The following is a 21,866-nucleotide window of genomic DNA, read 5'->3' as shown; positions in this document are numbered from 1 at the left end:
TTGTGTGGGTTAAAAATAGAAACAAATATTTATGCAATTAGACCATTGTATAAATGTGCTATAATGTCCTTTTAAGTTTCATTTTTTTTCTTTGTTGCATCTTTAAAGAGACCATTTGAGTTTTATATTTCTTTAAATGTTGCAGTCAACACAACAGGTATGGCTTTTGAGAGCTGTATCTTGTAAACTTGTTAAATTTTTAGCATTGTAAGGCAAATAATTTGTTTAGTTATTAAATTTTGTGCTTTGGATAGCCTAATTAGCAATTTAAATAACAGAAAATTATAATAATGCAACGTATATCACTCCCCCCCCCCCCCTGTCTATTTTATAACCCTTTCTTGCTGGCAAAACTTCTGTGGGCAACACTATATATTGTACAGTACATATTGATTGGAGGGTTATTATGTTCACCCCCCGTCTAAAAATTAAAAAAATCTATATAACATGTATGGAAAAACAGACACATGTAAATATATGTATGTTCACGTCCAATTTAAAAATATAGTATTCAGACATTTGAAAATTATTATATCTATTGAACTTAACTGTGTCTTTCCCAAACTTTCAAACCTACACATGGCATTTTGGGGTAGTTATTCTGTGCACAGTACTATATACGTATTTATTTATTTTTTTGGTTACTTTATTCATCTTTCTGTTAATTTGACAGGAATTGACAGCCGGTACAATGAAGGATGCAAAGAACTTGCAAATTATCTACTTTTTGATTTATATAGCCAAAGAAATTCTGACTTTGAAAGAACCGGATTTCCAGAAGAAGTTCTGGATGGTGAGAGAACCATATTTAATATCTAAAAATAGAAAAGTGATTTTTATTGTATTGTATATTTATTTTATTATTAATTTATTACCATTGACTACACATTTTTGGTTATGCTAAATTATATCATTTCTTCCAGATGTCATAATCCTAATAAAATCTGATAGTGTCCACCTGTATTGTAATCCTGTAAACTACATGTATCTTCTTCCGTTCGTGAGCTGCTGGAGAAATCTTCATTTTCATTGCATGACAGAAAGTGAGGTGTGTATCTGGTCACTTTTGGATGTCCAAAGTGAAATAATAATGAACTGCTTGTGCGCAATTGCTGCTGATACTAATGATACTAATGATGTTGCACGTCTGATCTGCTAGTTGACTGAATTGTTAAGGCAAACATTTATAAGATTTAAGAGTTTATTGTTACTATTTTGAGATTGTTTTGGGGAAGTGGTATGTTGTGAAACTGTTTATCCCTTGTATCCTGTTATTATTGCAATGTATCAAAACATTATTATTATTATTTGCTGAAACAACATTTAACAATAGTCTAACTTAAAGTGAAAGTAAATCCTAGTGTTTTTTAAATGCTTGGATTTACCAGTGGAACAAATAAAAGGGACTTTTAGTCATGAAGTATAACATACTTTATTCTGAAAGTTTTTTAATTTGCCTGACGCATTCGCCGCGCTGAGCACCTCAGGCAGCCCACAGCAGAGCGCTATTTTTCTGTGAGGCGAATTTAGCCAATAGCATTCTAGCTATCCGACATAGTGCCAGCTCGCCCGCACAACTATTGGCTAAGAGGTGAAAACGTCACCTCACAGCAAAATAGCGTTCTGCCGTGGTCTGTCTGAGGTGTTCAGCGTGGTGAACGCTTTAGACAAATAAAGGAACTTTCAGCATGAAGTATTTTATAATATTGGACTGAAAGTCCCCTTTATTTGTTCCATTGGTAAATCCTAGTTTTACCTCTTTTTAATTACTTGTATCTAAGCCTCTGCAGCCTTCTTATTTCAGTTCATTTGACAGACTTGCATTTTAGCCAATCGGTGCTCACTCCTCGATAAATTCACGTGCATGAGCTCAATGTTATCTATGTGAAACACATGAACTAATTCCCTCTAGTGGTGAAAAACTGTCAAAATGCTTTCAGATTAGAGGCGTCCTTCAAGGTCTAAGAAATTAGCATATCGACCTCCTAGGTTTAGCTTTCAACTAAGAATACCAAGAGAACAAAGAGCAATTGCTGATAAAAGTAAATTGGAAAGTTGTTTAAAATTGCATGCCCTATTTGAATCATGAAAGTTTTTTGGACTTGAAGCAATCTGAAGAGGTACGACAAGTAAATGCGACATCTATTTTTATATGAGAAGAATAGTAGGTTATTGATGTGATTTCCTTATACTATCGGGTACAGTTTTATTAGTGAAATGTGCCAGACTGTATAAGAGTATGTATGTGAGGTAAATATGAAAACATCAGCCATCCTGATTCCAGCAATCCACTAAACTGCCTGCAGTGATGCTGACGTTAGCTGTCGGTTCTTAAAGGTTCCACATTGTGTACACTCAAGTAACATTAAAAATAGCTGTTGCCATTCATTTTTTTACTTTGGTTTCATAATTGCTCATGTGACCAAAAATAGAAACTATAGGGGTTAATTATTTTGTGCTTCTGTGTATGTAATTGTGGGAAAACATATTTCTTCTGTTATGTGTGATCAGTCCACGGGTCATCATTACTTCTGGGATATAACTCCTCCCCAACAGGAAATGCAAGAGGATTCACCCAGCAGAGCTGCATATAGCTCCTCCCCTCTACGTCAGTCCCAGTCATTCTCTTGCACCCAACGACTAGATAGGATGTGTGAGAGGACTATGGTGATTATACTTAGTTTTTATGACTTCAATCAAAAGTTTGTTATTTTACAATAGCACCGGAGCGTGTTATTACTTCTCTGGCAGAGTTTGAGGAAGAATCTACCAGAGTTTTTTACTATGATTTTAACCGGAGTAGTTAAGATCATATTGCTGTTCTCGGCCATCTGAGGGAGGTAAAATCTTCAGATCAGGGGACAGCGGGCAGATGAATCTGCATTGAGGTATGTAGCAGTTTTTATTTTCTGAATGGAATTGATGAGAAAATCCTGCCATACCGTTATAATGACATGTATGTATACACTTCAGTATTCTGGGGATGGTATTTCACCGGAACTACTCTGTTAAAAGTCACTAATCCTTTTAATAAGTATTTATCATGTTAAACGTTTTTGCTGGAATGTAGAATCGTTTACATTTCTGAGGTACTGAGTGAATAAATATTTGGGCATTATTTTCCACTTGGCAGTTGTTTGGTTTTAATTGTGACAGTTTCGTTTCTCTTCACTGCTGTGTATGAGGGAGGGGCCGTTTTTGGCGCTCTTTGCTACGCATCAAAAAAATTCCAGTCAGTTACTCTTATATTTCCTGCATGATCCGGTTCATCTCTGACAGATCTCAGGGGTCTTCAAACTTCTTTGGAGGGAGGTAGATTCTCTCAGCAGAGCTGTGAGAATTTTATATTGACTGTGAATAAAAACGTTGCTCTATAATTTTTATGTCAAATTTAATTATTGTTATTTTACTAATGGGAACAAACCTTTGCTAAAAGTTGTGTTGTTTTAAAGTTTGATGCTATAACTGTTTTTCAGTTCATTGTTTCAACTGTCATTTAATCGTTTAGTACCTCTTTGAGGCACAGTACGTTTTTGCTAAAAAAGATTATAACCAAGTTGCAAGTTTATTGCTAGTGTGTTAAACATGTCTGACTCAGAGGAAGATATCTGTGTCATTTGTTCCAATGCCAAGGTTGAGCCCAATAGAAATTTATGTACTAACTGTATTGATGCTACTTTAAATAAAAGTCAATCTGTACAATTTGAACAAATTTCACCAAACAGCGAGGGGAGAGTTATGCCGACTAACTCGCCTCACGCGGCAGTACCTGCATCTCCCGCCCGGGAGGTGCGTGATATTATGGCGCCTAATACATCTGGGCGGCCATTACAGATAACATTACAAGATATGGCTACTGTTATGACTGAAGTTTTGTCTAAATTACCAGAACTAAGAGGCAAGCGTGATCACTCTGGGGTGAGAACAGAGTGCGCTGACAATACTAGGGCCATGTCTGATACTGCGTCACAGCTTGCAGAGCATGAGGACGGAGAGCTTCATTCTGTAGGTGACGGTTCTGATCCAAACAGATTGGATTCAGATATTTCAAATTTTAAATTTAAATTGGAGAACCTCCGTGTATTACTAGGGGAGGTCTTAGCAGCTCTCAATGATTGTAACACCGTTGCAATACCAGAGAAACTGTGTAGGTTGGATAAATACTTTGCGGTACCGGCGAGTACTGACGTTTTTCCTATACCTAAGAGACTAACTGAAATTGTTACTAAGGAGTGGGATAGACCCGGTGTGCCGTTCTCACCCCCTCCAATATTTAGAAAGATGTTTCCAATAGACACCACCACTCGGGACTTATGGCAAACGGTCCCTAAGGTGGAGGGAGCAGTTTCTACTTTAGCTAAGCGTACCACTATCCCGGTGGAGGATAGCTGTGCTTTTTCAGATCCAATGGATAAAAAATTAGAGGGTTACCTTAAGAAAATGTTTGTTCAACAAGGTTTTATATTGCAACCCCTTGCATGTATCGCGCCGATTACGGCTGCGGCAGCATTTTGGATTGAGTCTCTGGAAGAGAACCTTAGTTCATCTACGCTAGACGACATTACGGACAGGCTTAGAGTCCTTAAACTAGCTAATTCATTCATTTCGGAGGCCGTAGTACATTTAACCAAACTTACGGCTAAGAACTCAGGATTCGCCATACAGGCACGTAGGGCGCTGTGGCTAAAATCCTGGTCAGCTGATGTTACTTCTAAGTCCAAATTACTTAATATACCTTTCAAGGGGCAGTCTTTATTTGGGCCCGGTTTGAAAGAAATTATCGCTGACATTACAGGAGGTAAGGGCCACGCCCTACCTCAAGACAAAGCCAAAGCTAAGGCTAGACAGTCTAATTTTCGTCCCTTTCGGAATTTCAAAACAGGAGCAGCATCAACCTCCACTGCACCAAAACAGGAGGGAGCTGTTGCTCGTTACAGGCAAGGCTGGAAGCCTAACCAGTCCTGGAACAAGAGCAAGCAGGCCAGGAAACCTGCTGCTGCCCCAAAGACAGCATGAACCGAGAGCCCCCGATCCGGGACCGGATCTAGTGGGGGGCAGACTTTCTCTCTTCGCCCAGGCCTGGGCAAGAAATGTTCAGGATCCCTGGGCGCTAGAGATCATATCTCAGGGATACCTTCTAGACTTCAAATTATCTCCCCCAAGAGGGAGATTTCATCTGTCAAGATTGTCAACAAACCAGATAAAGAAAGAAGCGTTTCTACGCTGTGTACAAGATCTGTTATTAATGGGAGTGATCCATCCGGTTCCGCGGTCGGAACAAGGACAAGGGTTCTACTCAAACCTGTTTGTGGTTCCCAAAAAAGAGGGAACTTTCAGGCCAATCTTAGATTTAAAGATTCTAAACAAATTCCTAAGAGTTCCATCGTTCAAAATGGAAACTATTCGGACAATCTTACCCATGATCCAAAAGGGTCAGTACATGACCACAGTGGATTTAAAAGATGCTTACCTTCACATACCGATTCACAAAGATCATCACCGGTATCTAAGGTTTGCCTTCTTAGACAGGCACTACCAGTTTGTAGCTCTCCCATTCGGATTGGCTACGGCTCCAAGAATCTTCACAAAGGTTCTGGGTGCCCTTCTGGCGGTACTAAGACCGCGAGGGATTTCGGTAGCTCCGTACCTAGACTTTTCATCCGGGGGAGTGGGAACTTCATCCGGAGGTCTTTGCCCAAATACTTCGACGTTGGGGCAAACCAGAGATAGATCTCATGGCGTCTCGCCAGAACGCCAAACTTCCTCACTACGGGTCCAGATCCAGGGATCCGGGAGCGGTTCTGATAGATGCTTTGACAGCACCTTGGAACTTCGGGATGGCTTATGTGTTTCCACCCTTCCCGCTGCTTCCTCGATTGATTGCCAAAATCAAACAGGAGAGAGCATCAGTGATTCTAATAGCGCCTGCATGGCCACGCAGGACTTGGTATGCAGATCTAGTGGACATGTCATCCTGTCCGCCTTGGTCTCTACCTCTAAGACAGGACCTTCTGATACAGGGTCCATTCAAACATCAAAATCTAACTTCTCTGAAGCTGACTGCTTGGAAATTGAACGCTTGATTTTATCAAAACGTGGTTTTTCTGAGTCGGTTATTGATACCCTGATACAGGCTAGGAAGCCTGTTACCAGAAGGATTTACCATAAAATATGGCGTAAATACCTATACTGGTGCGAATCCAAAGGTTACTCCTGGAGTAAGGTTAGGATCGCTAGGATATTGTCCTTTCTACAAGAAGGTTTAGAAAAGGGTTTATCAGCTAGTTCATTAAAGGGACAGATTTCAGCTCTGTCCATCTTGTTACACAGGCGTCTGCCAGAAAATCCAGACGTCCAGGCCTTTTGTCAGGCTTTAGTTAGAATCAAGCCTGTGTTTAAAGCTGTTGCTCCGCCATGGAGTTTAAACTTAGTTCTTAACGTTTTACAGGGTGTTCCGTTTGAACCCCTTCATTCCATTGATATAAAATTGTTATCTTGGAAAGTTCTGTTTTTAATGGCTATTTCCTCGGCTCGAAGAGTCTCTGAGTTATCAGCCTTACATTGTGATTCTCCTTATCTGATTTTTCACTCAGACAAGGTAGTTCTGCGTACTAAACCTGGGTTCTTACCTAAGGTAGTCACTAACAGGAATATCAATCAAGAGATTGTTGTTCCATCCTTGTGTCCAAATCCTTCTTCAAAGAAGGAACGGCTTCTACACAACCTGGATGTAGTTCGTGCCCTCAAGTTCTACTTGCAGGCAACTAAAGATTTTCGCCAAACTTCTTCCCTGTTTGTCGTTTATTCTGGACTGAGGAGAGGTCAAAAAGCTTCTGCTACCTCTCTCTCCTTTTGGCTTCGTAGCATAATACGTTTAGCCTATGAGACTGCTGGACAGCAGCCTCCTGAAAGAATTACAGCTCACTCCACTAGAGCTGTGGCTTCCACTTGGGCCTTTAAGAATGAGGCCTCTGTTGAACAGATTTGCAAGGCTGCAACTTGGTCTTCGCTTCATACTTTTTCCAAATTTTACAAATTTGACACTTTTGCTTCTTCGGAGGCTATTTTTGGGAGAAAGGTTCTTCAGGCGGTGGTTCCTTCTGTATAATGAGCCTGCCTATCCCTCCCGTCATCCGTGTACTTTTGCTTTGGTATTGGTATCCCAGAAGTAATGATGACCCGTGGACTGATCACACATAACAGAAGAAAACATAATTTATGCTTACCTGATAAATTCCTTTCTTCTGTTGTGTGATCAGTCCACGGCCCGCCCTGTTTTAAGGCAGGTAAATATCTTTTAAATTATACTTCAGTCACCACTTCACCCTTGGTTACTCCTTTCTCGTTGATTCTTGGTCGAATGACTGGGACTGACGTAGAGGGGAGGAGCTATATGCAGCTCTGCTGGGTGAATCCTCTTGCATTTCCTGTTGGGGAGGAGTTATATCCCAGAAGTAATGATGACCCGTGGACTGATCACACAACAGAAGAAAGGAATTTATCAGGTAAGCATAAATTATGTTTTTATTGCCTTCTACAGGGTTATAAAGCTACTTGAGTGTGCACAATGTGGAACTTGTAGAACAGCGGAATTTAAATTGTGAGCAATCAATGACAAGTAACTAATAATTCCAACCTATTAACTCTCAAAAGTTAGTTTGAATGAGTACAAGGTACTTTTATTTGATTAATACGTTATTTTATAAGATCTAAGAAATTTATCTTATTGAATAAAGCATTTAAAACTCCACAATGTCACTTAACTGTCATTGGCCAGTTACAATTAAAGAAAGTCATCAGAAGTCCTTTAGTACAATTTAAACAGTGTTCTTACTGTTGGATTAGAATTTTTGTATGTTTATTCTTCTATTTCTTTTGTAGTATGAAGATGAGGAAGCTGCAGAAGAGTTTAAAATAACCAGCTTTGTAAACATAGTCCATGACTGTGGTCGAATTGGCATTCCTTATAGTTCCCAAGGTGAGTTTAGATTACATGAATCCAAAACTAATAACTAATTTCTTCAAATTAATTATTTTATTAAAACGTTTCAGAAGTCTGTTTCTTTCATAAGATATGGTGAGTCCACGGCTTGAGTAATTACTGTTGGTAATATTACTCCTGGCCAGCAGGAGGAGGCAAAGAGCACCACAGTTAAACTGTTAAGTATCACTCCCTTACCCACAACCCACAGTCATTCTCTTTGCCTTCAAAGAGGTGAAGTTTAGGTGTCTGAAGATTTTTTTTATTTCTTCTACAAGCAAGTTTTGGGGTATAGCCGTATTCCACGTCATTCCTTGCAGTCGGGTAGTGGTGACTTTAAAGCAGTTAGGAGCTTGTAAAGAGGTACTTACTGAGTTTTCCTAACAATTGCTGCTCTAGTTTAGAAAGCCAGAGTTGGCTACTCCTGTTCTTTCTTTCCTTCTTAATATAAGGAGAGTCCACGGCTTCATTCCTTACTGTTGGGAAATACTGAACCTGGCCACCAGGAGGAGGCAAAGACACCCCAGCCAAAGGCTTAAATACCTCTCCCTCTTCCCCCATTCCCTAGTCATTATTTGCATTTCCTCACAGGAGGATGGCAGAGAAGTGTCAGAAGATTTCAGAGTTGTTCCTCAGGAGGGGTATATGCCTTTCGTTGTGGAACTGGAGTCTTATCAGCCTCTCAGTGAGAGCATTGACAAAACTTAAGTTAGAGTCTGCAGATGCAGGGAGAGTCTTTCTGCGAACCCATCCAGATTGCCTGCTAACAGCTCCTTAAGCAACCAGTGTTGATGAGTTTCACTGTCTGCTTTCGTCACTCAAGTCCTCCATGTCAGGAACGATGCTACAAGACTAAATGAGTACAAGGTAAGGGGTCTGTGGTTTCACAAGTCTAACTGGTATGGGAAGCAGCACCTTGAATGCAAATAATGTGCAATAAATCTACAATGTGAAAATAAGCAGTGAAAATAAAATCTTACAAAACAAGATATTTAATACAAATGAACATAAACAAAATCAAGATAATGACCACAAACAAAATGTGACCATAGACTGGAGTAGCACTATAAAAATACAGTGGGGGAATACAAAGTTCAGGTAGGATATAAATATCCTAATAAATCTCCTAATAAGTGTCCTGCCCCTCCTGGGGCCAAAAAAGAGAAAAAACGTGTACACGTGTAGAAAAGTGAAAAATGAAAAAAATGTATGGAAAAAATATATGATGTAGTGTCTACGGTGTGGATTATTCCAAATCTGGGTTAGATTCTAAATAAAAAGTTCCAGGGAGTGCCGCAACAGTCTGGGTGTCTTGATAAAGGCCATTTTACGGACTGAAATGCGTTGACTGCATAAGGAAGCTTGTTTTCTTCCCTATTTATCGTTTTTTTGAATTGGTATACCGATCCCAGGTTTATTCAAGTTTACCTAGATCACCCCAGCACCATCATCGTCGCACCCTCGTCACACCCGCTCAGTGACGTGCGGTGACGTCAGAGGCTGGTGAGGCACTGGCTGTGATACGCCAGATAAACACATATATGAACCCAACAGAGGCAGCTTAAATTTACGATTAAATAAATCCGGTTGCAGGTCCAATTTACTGCTATTATTAAATTTGCTTCATTCTTTTGGTATCCTTTGTAGAAGGATATGCAGCAATTAACTACTGGGTTCTAACGGAACACATTAAATGAGCCAATGACAAGAGGCATATATGTGCAGCCAACAATCACCAGATGCTCCCAGTAGTGTATTGCTGCTCCTTAGCCTACCTAGGTATGCTTTTCAAATGATTCCAAAAGAAAAAAGCAAAATAGATAACAGAAGTAAAATGTAAAGTTGTTCAATATTTTTTATTTTTTTTATCTGAAACATGAACGAAAAAAACTTGTGTTTAATGCTCCTTTAACATTGTAAAACAAATTAACATTAATCTTAATACAACTTAAAGGGACAGGAAACCCCACAATTTTATTTCATGGTTTGGATAGAACATACAATACATCTAGTTAGCCAATAACAAGGGACAAATGTGTGCAGGCACCAATCAGCAGCAGCTCCCACTAGTGTATGATATGTGTATATTAGTTTTCAAAAAGGGATACTAAGAGAAAAAAAGCACATTTGAAAATAGAAGTGAATTTAAAAGTGTCTTAAAATGACATGCTCTAATTCAAACATTCAAGTTTATTTTTGACTTTCCTATCCCTTTAACCCCTTAGTGACCGAGGACGTGCAGGGTACGTCTGAAAAAAAAAGGCAGTTAACGCCTGACGACGTACCCTGCACGTCCTCGGCTAAAGTGAGTGCTGGAAGCGATCAAGATCGCTTCCAGGCACTATTACAGTACCGCAGAGATGCCTCGATGTCTGGGCATCCCTGCAGTGCTGTTACGGAGTGCCGGGACCGGAGCGATCACTCCCCCTTGAGTGATCACTTCCGGTTTTGCTCCACGTGGAGCCCGGCAGTGCAGCAGAGCATCGGAAGCGATCGGACACGCTTCCGATGCTCTGCTAGTGTGCTAAGTGCCTCGGTGGGTCGAGGCACTTAGTTAGTATATAAAGTTGATTAAAAATTGGGGGTAAAAAATAAAATATTAAATAAAAAAGCCCCCACATATAGCCCCCCCCCCCTCCCCCATGAGGCTTCCAAAATGGCGATGCCCAGTGCATCATGGGGCCTCTGGGGGTGTCCCTAGCCTTTCTCACCATAGGGGCAAGCTAGGGTCACCCAATCTGAGCCTTCTTAGAAAAAAATAATAATAATAATAAAATCTCCCATTTGTCTGATCAGGTCAATATTTGTAAATATTGACTCTGATCAGTGTGGATCTCCCTCCCTCTCCTCACTTGCTATTTTGTTGGAGAGAGAGAGAGACCTGTATTTTAGCAGAGAGAGATTTATTTCTTTTATTTGTTAAAAAATTTAAAATCCAAAGGCTCTTTTCAGAGCCATTAACCCCTAGCTTGCCAGTGATCACTATAAATCACTGGCAGTAGCACAGCTGCACTTTTTTTGCTGTCTGTGCATTTTTTTAGGGGTTAATTTTTGTTGTTGTATTTTTTTTAAAAAACTTAAAGGCTCCTTTCAGAGCCATTTAGCTAATTTAATTTAATTTAAAGACTATTTAACCCCTAGCTTGCCAGTGATCGCTATACATCACTGGCATTAGCATAGCTGTACTTTTTTGCTGTCTGTGCATTTTTTAGGGGTTAATTTTTGTTGTTGTAATTTTTTAAAAACCCAAACGCTCCTTTCAGAGCCATTTAGCTAATTTAATTTAATTTAAATAGTATTTAACCCCTAGCTTGCCAGTGATCGCTATAAATCACTGGCATTAGCATAGCTGTACTTTTTTGCTGTCTGTGCATTTTTTTAGGGGTTAATTTTTGTTGTTGTAATTTTTTTAAAAACCCAAAGGCTCCTTTCAGAGCCATTTAGCTAATTTAATTTAAAGAGTATTTAACCCCTAGCTTGCCAGTGATCGCTATAAATCACTGGCATTAGCATAGCTGTACTTTTTTAAAAAAAACCCAAAGGCCATTTAGTTAATTTAATTTAAAGAGTATTTAACCCCTAGCTTGCCAGTGATCGCTATAAATCACTGGCATTAGCATAGCTGTACTTTTTAAAAAAAAACCCAAAGGCCATTTAATTAATTAATTAATTTTGGTTTTCTGTGACAGATACAATAATGTCAAAGAAAACATATAGTGCTGAGGAGGCATATGCCATCCTTGCGTCAGAGTCAGATGCCTCTATGTCTGACTCAGACCCCAATTTTGACCCTGCCATATGCTCAGATACATCATTAGATGCAGTCTCAACTGATAGTGATGTATCTGTGGCTGCTAGCCCCCCTGCCAGCCCCCCTGCTAGAAGGAGGCGTGTTGCTGCCATTGCCGCTGAAGAGTGGGTAACGCCTCATCTCCAGAGGCCAGATATCCCACCCTTCACAGCAAATGCTGGCATAAATATAGATGTGGCAGGTTTTAGCCCCCAACAGTTTCTGGAGGTGTTTCTGGGTGATGATGTATTGGGGAACATTGTCGCCCAAACTAATTTATATGCCCATCAGTACCGTGCTGCAAAGCCTGAAACATATTTGGCAAAGCAGCAATGGGCCCCCATCAATGTGCCAGAATTTAAAAAATTCTGGGCATTGACTATGCTGATGGGCATCATAAAGAAACCCTCCGTTCGCTCCTACTGGAGCAGTAGCCCCATCTGCTCTACCCCCATTTTCTCCCAGAGTATGTCGAGGCAGAGATATGAAATGATTCTTCATTTCATGCACTTCAGCGACAACAGCCTGTGCCCCCCTAGGGAGCATCCCCAATTTGACAGGCTGTATAAAATCCGCCCCCTGATTACCCACTTTTCTGCCAGGTTTGCAGAGGCTTATACACCTGGAAGGAATATATGCGTTGATGAATCCCTGATGAAGTATAAGGGAAGGCTGGGATTCAAGCAGTATATTCCTTCAAAGCGCTCCAGGTATGGGGTAAAGGTGTATAAGCTCTGTGAGAGCGAGACTGGGTATACTCAGGCCTTCCGGGTGTATGAGGGAAAGGATAGCCACCTTGACCCTCCAGGTTGCCCAGAACATATGGGAACCACTGGCAAGATTGTCTGGGACCTGATATTACCCCTAATGAACAAAGGGTATCACTTGTACTTAGACAATTTTTATACAAGTGTCCTTTTGTTCAAGCTACTGTATTGCTTTGATACAGTAGCTTGCGGTACTATTAAAAAGAACCGCAAAGGTTTTCCAGGACAACTTGTACGCACCCGGCTACGAAGGGGGGAGACCTCTGCTCTGCGCCAAGAGGAGCTGTTGGCACTGAAGTACAGAGACAAGAAGGATGTATACCTTCTTACCACCATCCACACAGAGAGGACGGTGGCGGTCTCTGTACGTGGCAGAGCTGAGATCATAAGGAAGCCAGTGTGCATCAAGTCTTATAACCGACATATGGGTGGGGTTGATCTGGCAGATCAGCTGCTGCAGCCCTACCTAATTATGCGGAAGACAAGGGCCTGGTACAAAAAGGTTGCAATTTACCTAATGCAGATTGCAACCCACAACGCTTTTTTGTTGTTCAAAAAAGCAAACCCCGGAATGAAACAGACTTTTTTACAATTTCAGCTCCAGATCATTTCGGGGATTTTGTACCATGATGCACCTGCTCCCCGGGCGGTGATGGGAGAGAGCAGAGTTGGGGCTACTCATTTTATTTTTAAAATCCCCCCTACTGCCGCAAAGCAGAGACCACAAAAAAAATGCAGAGTCTGTACCAAGAGGGGGCAGAGAAGGGACACTGTATATCACTGTCCTGATTGCCCTGGACAGCCTGGACTCTGCATTGGGGACTGCTTCAAGCGGTACCATACAATGGTCAATTTTTAAAAAATAAATACATTTGCTGTATTTTTTTTTTGTTATGTTTACTGTTAATTTTTTTGTTGTTATTTTTTTACTTTTAATGTGCCAGATTTTTACATTTCACTAATATATTTTTTTTTTCTAAAATGGGGCTGTTCTTTTTTTTTTTTTTTTTTTTTTTTTTTTTTTTTAAAAAAACCCCTGTCAAACCTATGCATGGGGGACATAGGTGTTCTCAAGGTGCCTTGCAGAAAACAACCTGTAGTATTTTTTTTGCACTAACTTACAACAGTCTCTCCTAAATCATAGTCAAAAAGCAATGTGTGTGTAAAAATGAAAATTGAAAAATTGCCACCATACACTTTCTCCAATTTTTTTGGCTAAAAAGCCATCAAAGCACACCATATACAATACCTTGGGGTGTCAACATTTCAAAAATATGCACATTCATGGCAATAAATAAAAGTGGGGTTTACAATAGGCCCCAAACTAAAGATAGGCCTATCAGAAGAAATACTCTCACTTAATAACTAAAATCACAAGTCATAAAATTGTAACATAACCTTCCCAAAATCCTGGCAAACCTATGCATGGGGGGCATAGGTGTACTCGGGGTGCCTAGCAGAAAACAACCTGAAGTATTTTTTTGCACTAACTTACAACAGTCTCTCCTAAATCATAGTCAAAAAGCAATGTGTGTGTAAAAATGAAAATTGAAAAAATGCCACCATACACTTTCTCCAATTTTTTTAGCTAAAACAGTTACTTCAAATGCATCAAAGCACACCATATACAATACCTTGGGGTGTCAACATTTCAAAAATATGCACATTCATGGCAATAAATAAAAGTGGGGTTTACAATAGGCCCCAAACTAAAGATAGGCCTATCAGAAGAAATACTCTCACTTAATAACTAAAATCACAAGTCATAAAATTGTAACATAACCTTCCCAAAATCCTGGCAAACCTATGCATGGGGGGCATAGGTGTACTCAGGGTGCCTAGCAGAAAACAACCTGAAGTATTTTTTTGCACTAACTTACAACAGTCTCTCCTAAATCATAGTCAAAAAGCAATGTGTGTGTAAAAATGAAAATTGAAAAAATGCCACCATACACTTTCTCCAATTTTTTTTAGCTAAAACAGTTACTTCAAATGCATCAAAGCACACCATATACAATACCTTGGGGTGTCAACATTTCAAAAATATGCACATTCATGGAAACAAATAAATTGGGGTATGTTAAAATACCCCCAAAAAGACAATAGGCAAAGAAAATATGTTAAATGTGAAAACAAATCACAAACGCATGTTGGACATTTGGCATTACACCCCCCGAACAAGCCAAGAAACTTATGCACAGGTGGTATCACTGTACTCAGGAGATGTTGGTGAACACATATTGGGGTCTTCTTTGGCAGTAACACATAACAGGAGCTGAGAATTCATGTCTAAAGTACAATGTGTGTGAAAAATAACACACAAAAAATGACTGCCTAATAGTTTGACAAAGAATTAGTGCATGGAAAGTGTTAAAATACCAGCATTTGAAATACCCTAGGGTGTCTACTTTTCAAAAATATATGGTTTGATGGGGGTAAATTACATTGGCCGGCTTCAGAAATGTCCTACATAGGACATGGGTGCATGGGATGTGAAAATTCCAAGTTGAAAAACTGGAATGCGCCCCCTAAAAATAAGGCCTTTTAGCCCCCAGAGAACCCAACACACCTATACATGGGTGGTATCACTGTACTCAGGAGATGTTGTTGAATACATATTGAGGTTTTTTTTGGCAGTAACACATAACAGGGACTGAGAATATATGCCTAAAGTACAATGTGTGTGAAAAATAATGCAAAAAAATGACTACCTAAAAGTTTGACAAAGACTAGTGGTTGAATTAGTGCATGGAAAGTGTTAAAATACCAGCATTTGAAATACCCTAGGGTGTCTACTTTTCAAAAATATATGGTTTGATGGGGGTAATTTACATTGGCCGGCTTCAGAAATGTCCCAAATAGGACATGGGTGCATGATAACAGATGTGAAAATTCCAAGTTGAAAAACTGGAATGCGCCCCCTAAAAATAAGGCCTTTTAGCCCCCAGAGAACCCAACACACCTATACATGGGTGGTATCACTGTACTCAGGAGATGTTGTTGAATACATATTGAGGTTTTTTTTTGGCAGTAACACATAACAGGGACTGAGAATATATGCCTAAAGTACAATGTGTGTGAAAAATAATGCAAAAAAATGACTACCTAAAAGTTTGACAAAGACTAGTGGTTGAATTAGTGCATGGAAAGTGTTAAAATATCAGCATTTGAAATACCCTAGGGTGTCTACTTTTCAAAAATATATGGTTTGATGGGGGTAATTTACATTGGCCGGCTTCAGAAATGTCCCAAATAGGACATGGGTGCATGATGACAGATGTGAAAATTCCAAGTTGAAAAACTGGAATGCGCCCCCTAAAATTAAGGCCTTTTAGCCCCCAGAGAACCCGACACACCTATACATGGGTGGTATCACTGTACTCAGAAGTTGTTGTTGAACACATATTGAGGTGTTTTTGGTCAGTAACATATAACAGGAACTGAGAATCCATGCCTAAAGTACAATGCGTGTGAAAAATAACACACCAAAATGACTACCCAAAAGTTTGACAAAGACTGGTGGTTAAATTAGTGCATGCAAAGTGTTAAAATACCAGCATTTGAAATACCCTAGGGTGTCTACTTTTTAAAAATATATGGTTTGATGGGGGTAATTTGCATTGTCCGGCTTCAGAAATGTCCCAAATAGGACATGGGTGCATGACGACAGATATGAAAATTCCAAATTAAAAAACTGGAATGCGCCCCCTAAAAATAAGGCCTTTTAGCCCCCAGAGAACCCAACAGACCTATACATGGGTGGTATCACTGTACTCAGGAGATGCTGCTGAAGACATATTGGGGTGTTATTTGGCAGTAACCCTTAACGTTCTCAGTAAATGTATTCTTGAATTGCTATTTTGTAAAAAAATCACCACTTTTTTTTTTTTTTTTCAAACTTTGGCATAGATTGGTGGTAAAATAGTTGCATGGAAAGAGTCAAAATACACCATGTTTAATACCTTAGGTTGTGTTCTTTTAAAATATATATATATGTGAAGGGTTAATCAGGGATTCCTGACAGATATCAGTGTTCCAATGTAACTATCGCTAATTTTTTAAAAAATTTTTTGGAAATAGCAAAGTGCTACTTGTACTTATTGCCCTATAACTTGCAAAAAAAGCAAAGAACATGTAAACATTGAGTATTTCTAAACTCAGGACAAAATTTAGAAACTATTTAGCATGGGAGTTTTTTGGTAGTTGTTGAAGTGTAGGAGATTTTGAGGGTCAAAGTTAGAAAAAGTGTGTTTTTTTCAATTTTTTCCTCATATTTTATAAATTTTTTTATAGTAAATTATAAGATATGATGAAAATAATGGTATCTTTAGAAAGTCCATTTAATGGCGAGAAAAACGGTATATAATATGTGTGGGTACAGTAAATGAGTAAGAGGAAAATTACAGCTAAACACAAACACCGCAGAAATGTAAAAATAGCCTTGGTCCCAAACGGACAGAAAATGGAAAAGTGCTGCGGTCATTAAGGGGTTAAGTCACACATTCCAATTTGTATTCTCTATTAGTTTTTATCCTTCCTTACAAAGCAACTACAATTGTATTTCTTAAAGGGACATGAAACCATAAATTTTTATTTCATGATTTAGGTAGAACAGACAATTATTTGAAACTACTTTCCAGTTTACTTTTATGTAATCTCCTTCATTATCTTTGTATCATTTGTTGAAGGAGCAGCAATGCACTACAGGTTTCTAACTGAACACATGGGTGAGCCAATAACAATCGGTTTATAGATGCAGCCACCAATCAACAGCTACAACCTAGGTTCTTTGCTGCTCTTGAGCTTTCCTAGATAAACCTTTCAGCAAAGGATAACAAGAGAAGGAAGCAAATTAAATAATAGAACTAAAATGTAAATTGTCTAATTAATTGTACCTGATCTGAATCATAAAAGAAAAATACACACACACACTAACACCTCTAGAACTGAGGATATACACATACACCTCTAGGGCTGAGGATACACACATACACTGACACCTCTAGAACTGAGGATATACACATACACCTCTAGGGCTGAGGATACACACATACACTGACACCTCTAGGGCTGAGGATACACACATACACTGACACCTCTAGGGCTGAGGATACACACATACACTGACACCTCTAGGGCTGAGGATACACACATACACTGACACCTCTAGGACTGAGGATACACACATACACTGACACCTCTAGGACTGAGGATACACACATACACTGACACCTCTAGGACTGAGGATACACACATACACTGACACCTCTAGGACTGAGGATACACACATACACTGACACCTCTAGGACTGAGGATACACACATACACTGACACCTCTAGGACTGAGGATACACACATACACTGACACCTCTAGGACTGAGGATACACACAGACACTGACACCTCTAGGACTGAGGATACACACATACACTGACACCTCTAGGACTGAGGATACACACATACACTGACACCTCTAGGACTGAGGATACACACATACACTGACACCTCTAGGACTGAGGATACACACATACACTGACACCTCTAGGACTGAGGATACACACATACACTGACACCTCTAGGACTGAGGATACACACACATACACTGACACCTCTAGGACTGAGGATACACACACATACACTGACACCTCTAGGACTGAGGATACACACACATACACTGACACCTCTAGGACTGAGGATACACACACATACACTGACACCTCTAGGACTGAGGATACACACACATACACTGACACCTCTAGGACTGAGGATACACACACATACACTGACACCTCTAGGACTGAGGATACACACACATACACTGACACCTCTAGGACTGAGGATACACACACATACACTGACACCTCTAGGACTGAGGAAAAACACACATACACTGACACCTCTAGGACTGAGGAAAAACACACATACACTGACACCTCTAGGACTGAGGAAAAACACACATACACTGACACCTCTAGGACTGAGGAAAAACACACATACACTGACACCTCTAGGACTGAGGAAAAACACACATACACTGACACCTCTAGGACTGAGGAAAAACACACATACACTGACACCTCTAGGACTGAGGAAAAACACACATACACTGACACCTCTAGGACTGAGGAAAAACACACATACACTGACACCTCTAGGACTGAGGAAAAACACACATACACTGACACCTCTAGGACTGAGGAAAAACACACATACACTGACACCTCTAGGACTGAGGAAAAACACACATACACTGACACCTCTAGGACTGAGGAAAAACACACATACACTGACACCTCTAGGACTGAGGAAAAACACACATACACTGACACCTCTAGGACTGAGGAAAAACACACATACACTGACACCTCTAGGACTGAGGAAAAACACACATACACTGACACCTCTAGGACTGAGGAAAAACACACATACACTGACACCTCTAGGACTGAGGAAAAACACACATACACTGACCCCTCTAGGACTGAGGAAAAACACACATACACTGACACCTCTAGGACTGAGGAAAAACACACATACACTGACACCTCTAGGACTGAGGAAAAACACACATACACTGACACCTCTAGGACTGAGGAAAAACACACATACACTGACACCTCTAGGACTGAGGATACACACACATACACTGACACCTCTAGGACTGAGGATACACACATACATTACACTGACACCTCTAGGACTGAGGAAAAACACACATACACTGACAACTCTAGGACTGAGGATACACAGTTTCAATTAGTGACTTTCTTCTGCAAATTCTTCAGAGCTGCACAGAGGCCTAACCTGGTCTGGTCCTTATGCACCTGAACATTTAAATCTCAGAACTATTTAAATATTAAAATTATCTTGGGAAAATGTTACTGTAACAGAATACCAGTCTGACATAGATGCCTTGGTGGAGGTTTCAAGGTTTTATAAGAAACATAAACAGAGATTGTACTCAGAACTGGACTAATTGCCCATAAAGGGCCAGGTCACATATAAAGTGCTAAAGGTGTGCTGGTATGATGGGTACTTTTTTCACTTGTATCACATCATAGATTTGTTTGTTTTTATCACAAATGCAAAACATACAAGCCACTAGTGCTAATAAAGTTTGAGCTAGCCCTCTGTCTGTATGCCCCCACACAAGCTAATTAAGTATCTGACTCCCCACTTCTAAATTGTCAGATGCCCCATTGCATAATACCCTAAACCTTCAGACCTCCCTGCAATAAACCCTTAAACTGCCAGGTCCCTACAACTATAAACCCTAAACTGTCAGAAACACCATTATTATTAACTCATAAACTGCTACAGCCCAACCTCTATTAACCATTTAACCACCAGCTCACTCTACTATTAACCTTCTAGCTTCCAGTCCCCTCACTGCTATAAAACCACAGTCCCAGACTCCTCACTCCTATTAACAACCTAGCTGCAGGACCTCACTGCTATTAACTGTATAGTCACTAAACCCCCCCCCTTATAACTCCTAAACTGATAGACCTCTATCTGAATAAAAAAAATTCTAAGAATTACACCCCATGAGTTAAAACCCAGGAAAAACATAATACGCTTCAGGGACCTTCTTAACTACTAAAACGCTAAAATCACCTCCCCCAAGACTCCCTAAGCATTGTATTACATTAAATATACTACCAGAACAAAAAAAGATGCATTTAAATATAAAAGCCCACCTAGATAAAATTAAACCACCCCATTTAATGTAACAAATATACATGAATAATAATAAGTCTGGCTCTGCTTCATTGGTCAGTTCTATATATACTGTGTGTGTGTTGGCCTTTGGTGGCCATTGTCAAAGGTTATGGATTATCCATTGCACATGTAATGAAATCATTTATATGTGCTCGAAATGTCTCACATGCAATATTTGACACTTTGCCCTGTTTCATTTTCTCATCCTAGAAAGAAGTAATACTTTACACAGAAAATGCGTCTAGTTAAAAAGTGATGTGTTGTTTATAATACACAAGAGTGCACGGTCATGGAATCTTACTTCGTTTTGCACTATATTTCACTCATATTCAAGAACTAAACACAATGCAACCAACGTGAATTCACTCCCTTATCTTGTTTCCATTTGACTACAGGTCTTCTCAACACTTGTCTGTCCTCCTCTTTTTATTTTGTGCTAAACTTCTTCCAGACTCATTCTCTCCCTCAACAGTTGATATCAGTTGTACCTCCCTGTCATACCCTGGTTTCCCAAGTGCTACTGTATTAATGTAAAATACTTACAATAAGGTCTAGTGGAAGTGGAACCTTACCTGAGCTGATGAGGTCCGGTCAGTGGTCAGACTCGTCAGTGTCACTGTACAGACTGTCAGACAGAAGACTGAGAGACTTTGACTGTCACTCCTGACTCCAGTGCTCCACCGGGTGTCCGGGTCCACCCACGTGGCACTGGCTCAGCTCCTCCGTCCACCACCGTCCTCCTCTTGAGTGTCGCTCTCTCTCCTGTCTCCTCCAGCACACTGAACACAGTCCCCCACGACCTCCTCCACACAGACAGCCACAACCGCAGGACTCACTGAGCTAGCCTTACCCCATCCGTTTGAGTGCTGGGGACAGTAAGTTAATACCATCAAATATTGGGCAGCTTTAGTGCTGTGTTGTCATGCTGCATCTCTCAGTCTGAGTCTCCCCCCGCCTGCCGCACCAGTATGCCCCACCCCTGGGACTGCGGCGCTGATTGGCTGATGGGGCAGGCACTGCTAGGCTGGGCTCCCGAGGCTGGTATAGACCAGCCTCCATTGGGAGCGATATGGGCCGCGAAGAGGACTCTGAGACTTTTGCCAGCAGCCACTGGGTGGCAGTCTCACTCTCCGCTGGCCCATACAAATACATACACATTGCGCAACGGTAGGGCTCACAGCCTCTGCCTACTTGCGCAATGTGTATGTATTTGATCAGGATTTAAAATCAATAATTATGCAGCACATGAGCGCAATTAACAATTAATCAAACGGGGGGGGGGGGGGTAGGGGGGGTCACCCTAAAATACCTACACAAAAAAAAATGATTTTTTTTTTTATTTATTTTTATTTTTATTATTAATTAAATAAGGTGTAATTACACCGATAGGACAGGTGACTGCACCTGCTTCACCCAGACTGTTGCAGCACTTTTTTTTTAGAATCAGAGAGGTTGTTTCTTCTCTGTTTGCCTGGGTCTAGGAGGTGGTGAGTGCCCCAATCATTGGGGTTATAAAGGTGCCGTTTTTGTGAGAAATAAAAAGTGCATTTATTTGTATCCTACTGTTAGTGCAAGCTATCAAGGATCCTGATATGCTTGATATGCTT

At 40.2% G+C, this 21,866-nt stretch overlaps 1 protein-coding gene across 1 annotated transcript in view; it reads left to right on the top strand.

Annotated features, from left to right (window-relative positions):
• The window catches only part of DNAAF9 (dynein axonemal assembly factor 9), a 643,469-nt gene that overhangs the window by 30,413 nt on the left and 591,190 nt on the right, over positions 1 to 21,866 (top strand). The window contains exons 3-5 of the mRNA XM_053704320.1: positions 674 to 793; positions 924 to 1,048; positions 7,882 to 7,978. Of these exons, the coding sequence (XP_053560295.1) occupies positions 674 to 793; positions 924 to 1,048; positions 7,882 to 7,978 (342 nt within the window). The remainder of the gene's footprint in view (positions 1 to 673; positions 794 to 923; positions 1,049 to 7,881; positions 7,979 to 21,866) is intronic.

This window comes from Bombina bombina, chromosome 2 (assembly GCF_027579735.1).
Source record: "Bombina bombina isolate aBomBom1 chromosome 2, aBomBom1.pri, whole genome shotgun sequence".
Classification (NCBI taxonomy): domain Eukaryota; kingdom Metazoa; phylum Chordata; class Amphibia; order Anura; family Bombinatoridae; genus Bombina; species Bombina bombina.
The sequence above is the reverse complement of the archived record's forward strand: the minus strand, read 5'-3'. Positions and strand labels throughout refer to the sequence as shown.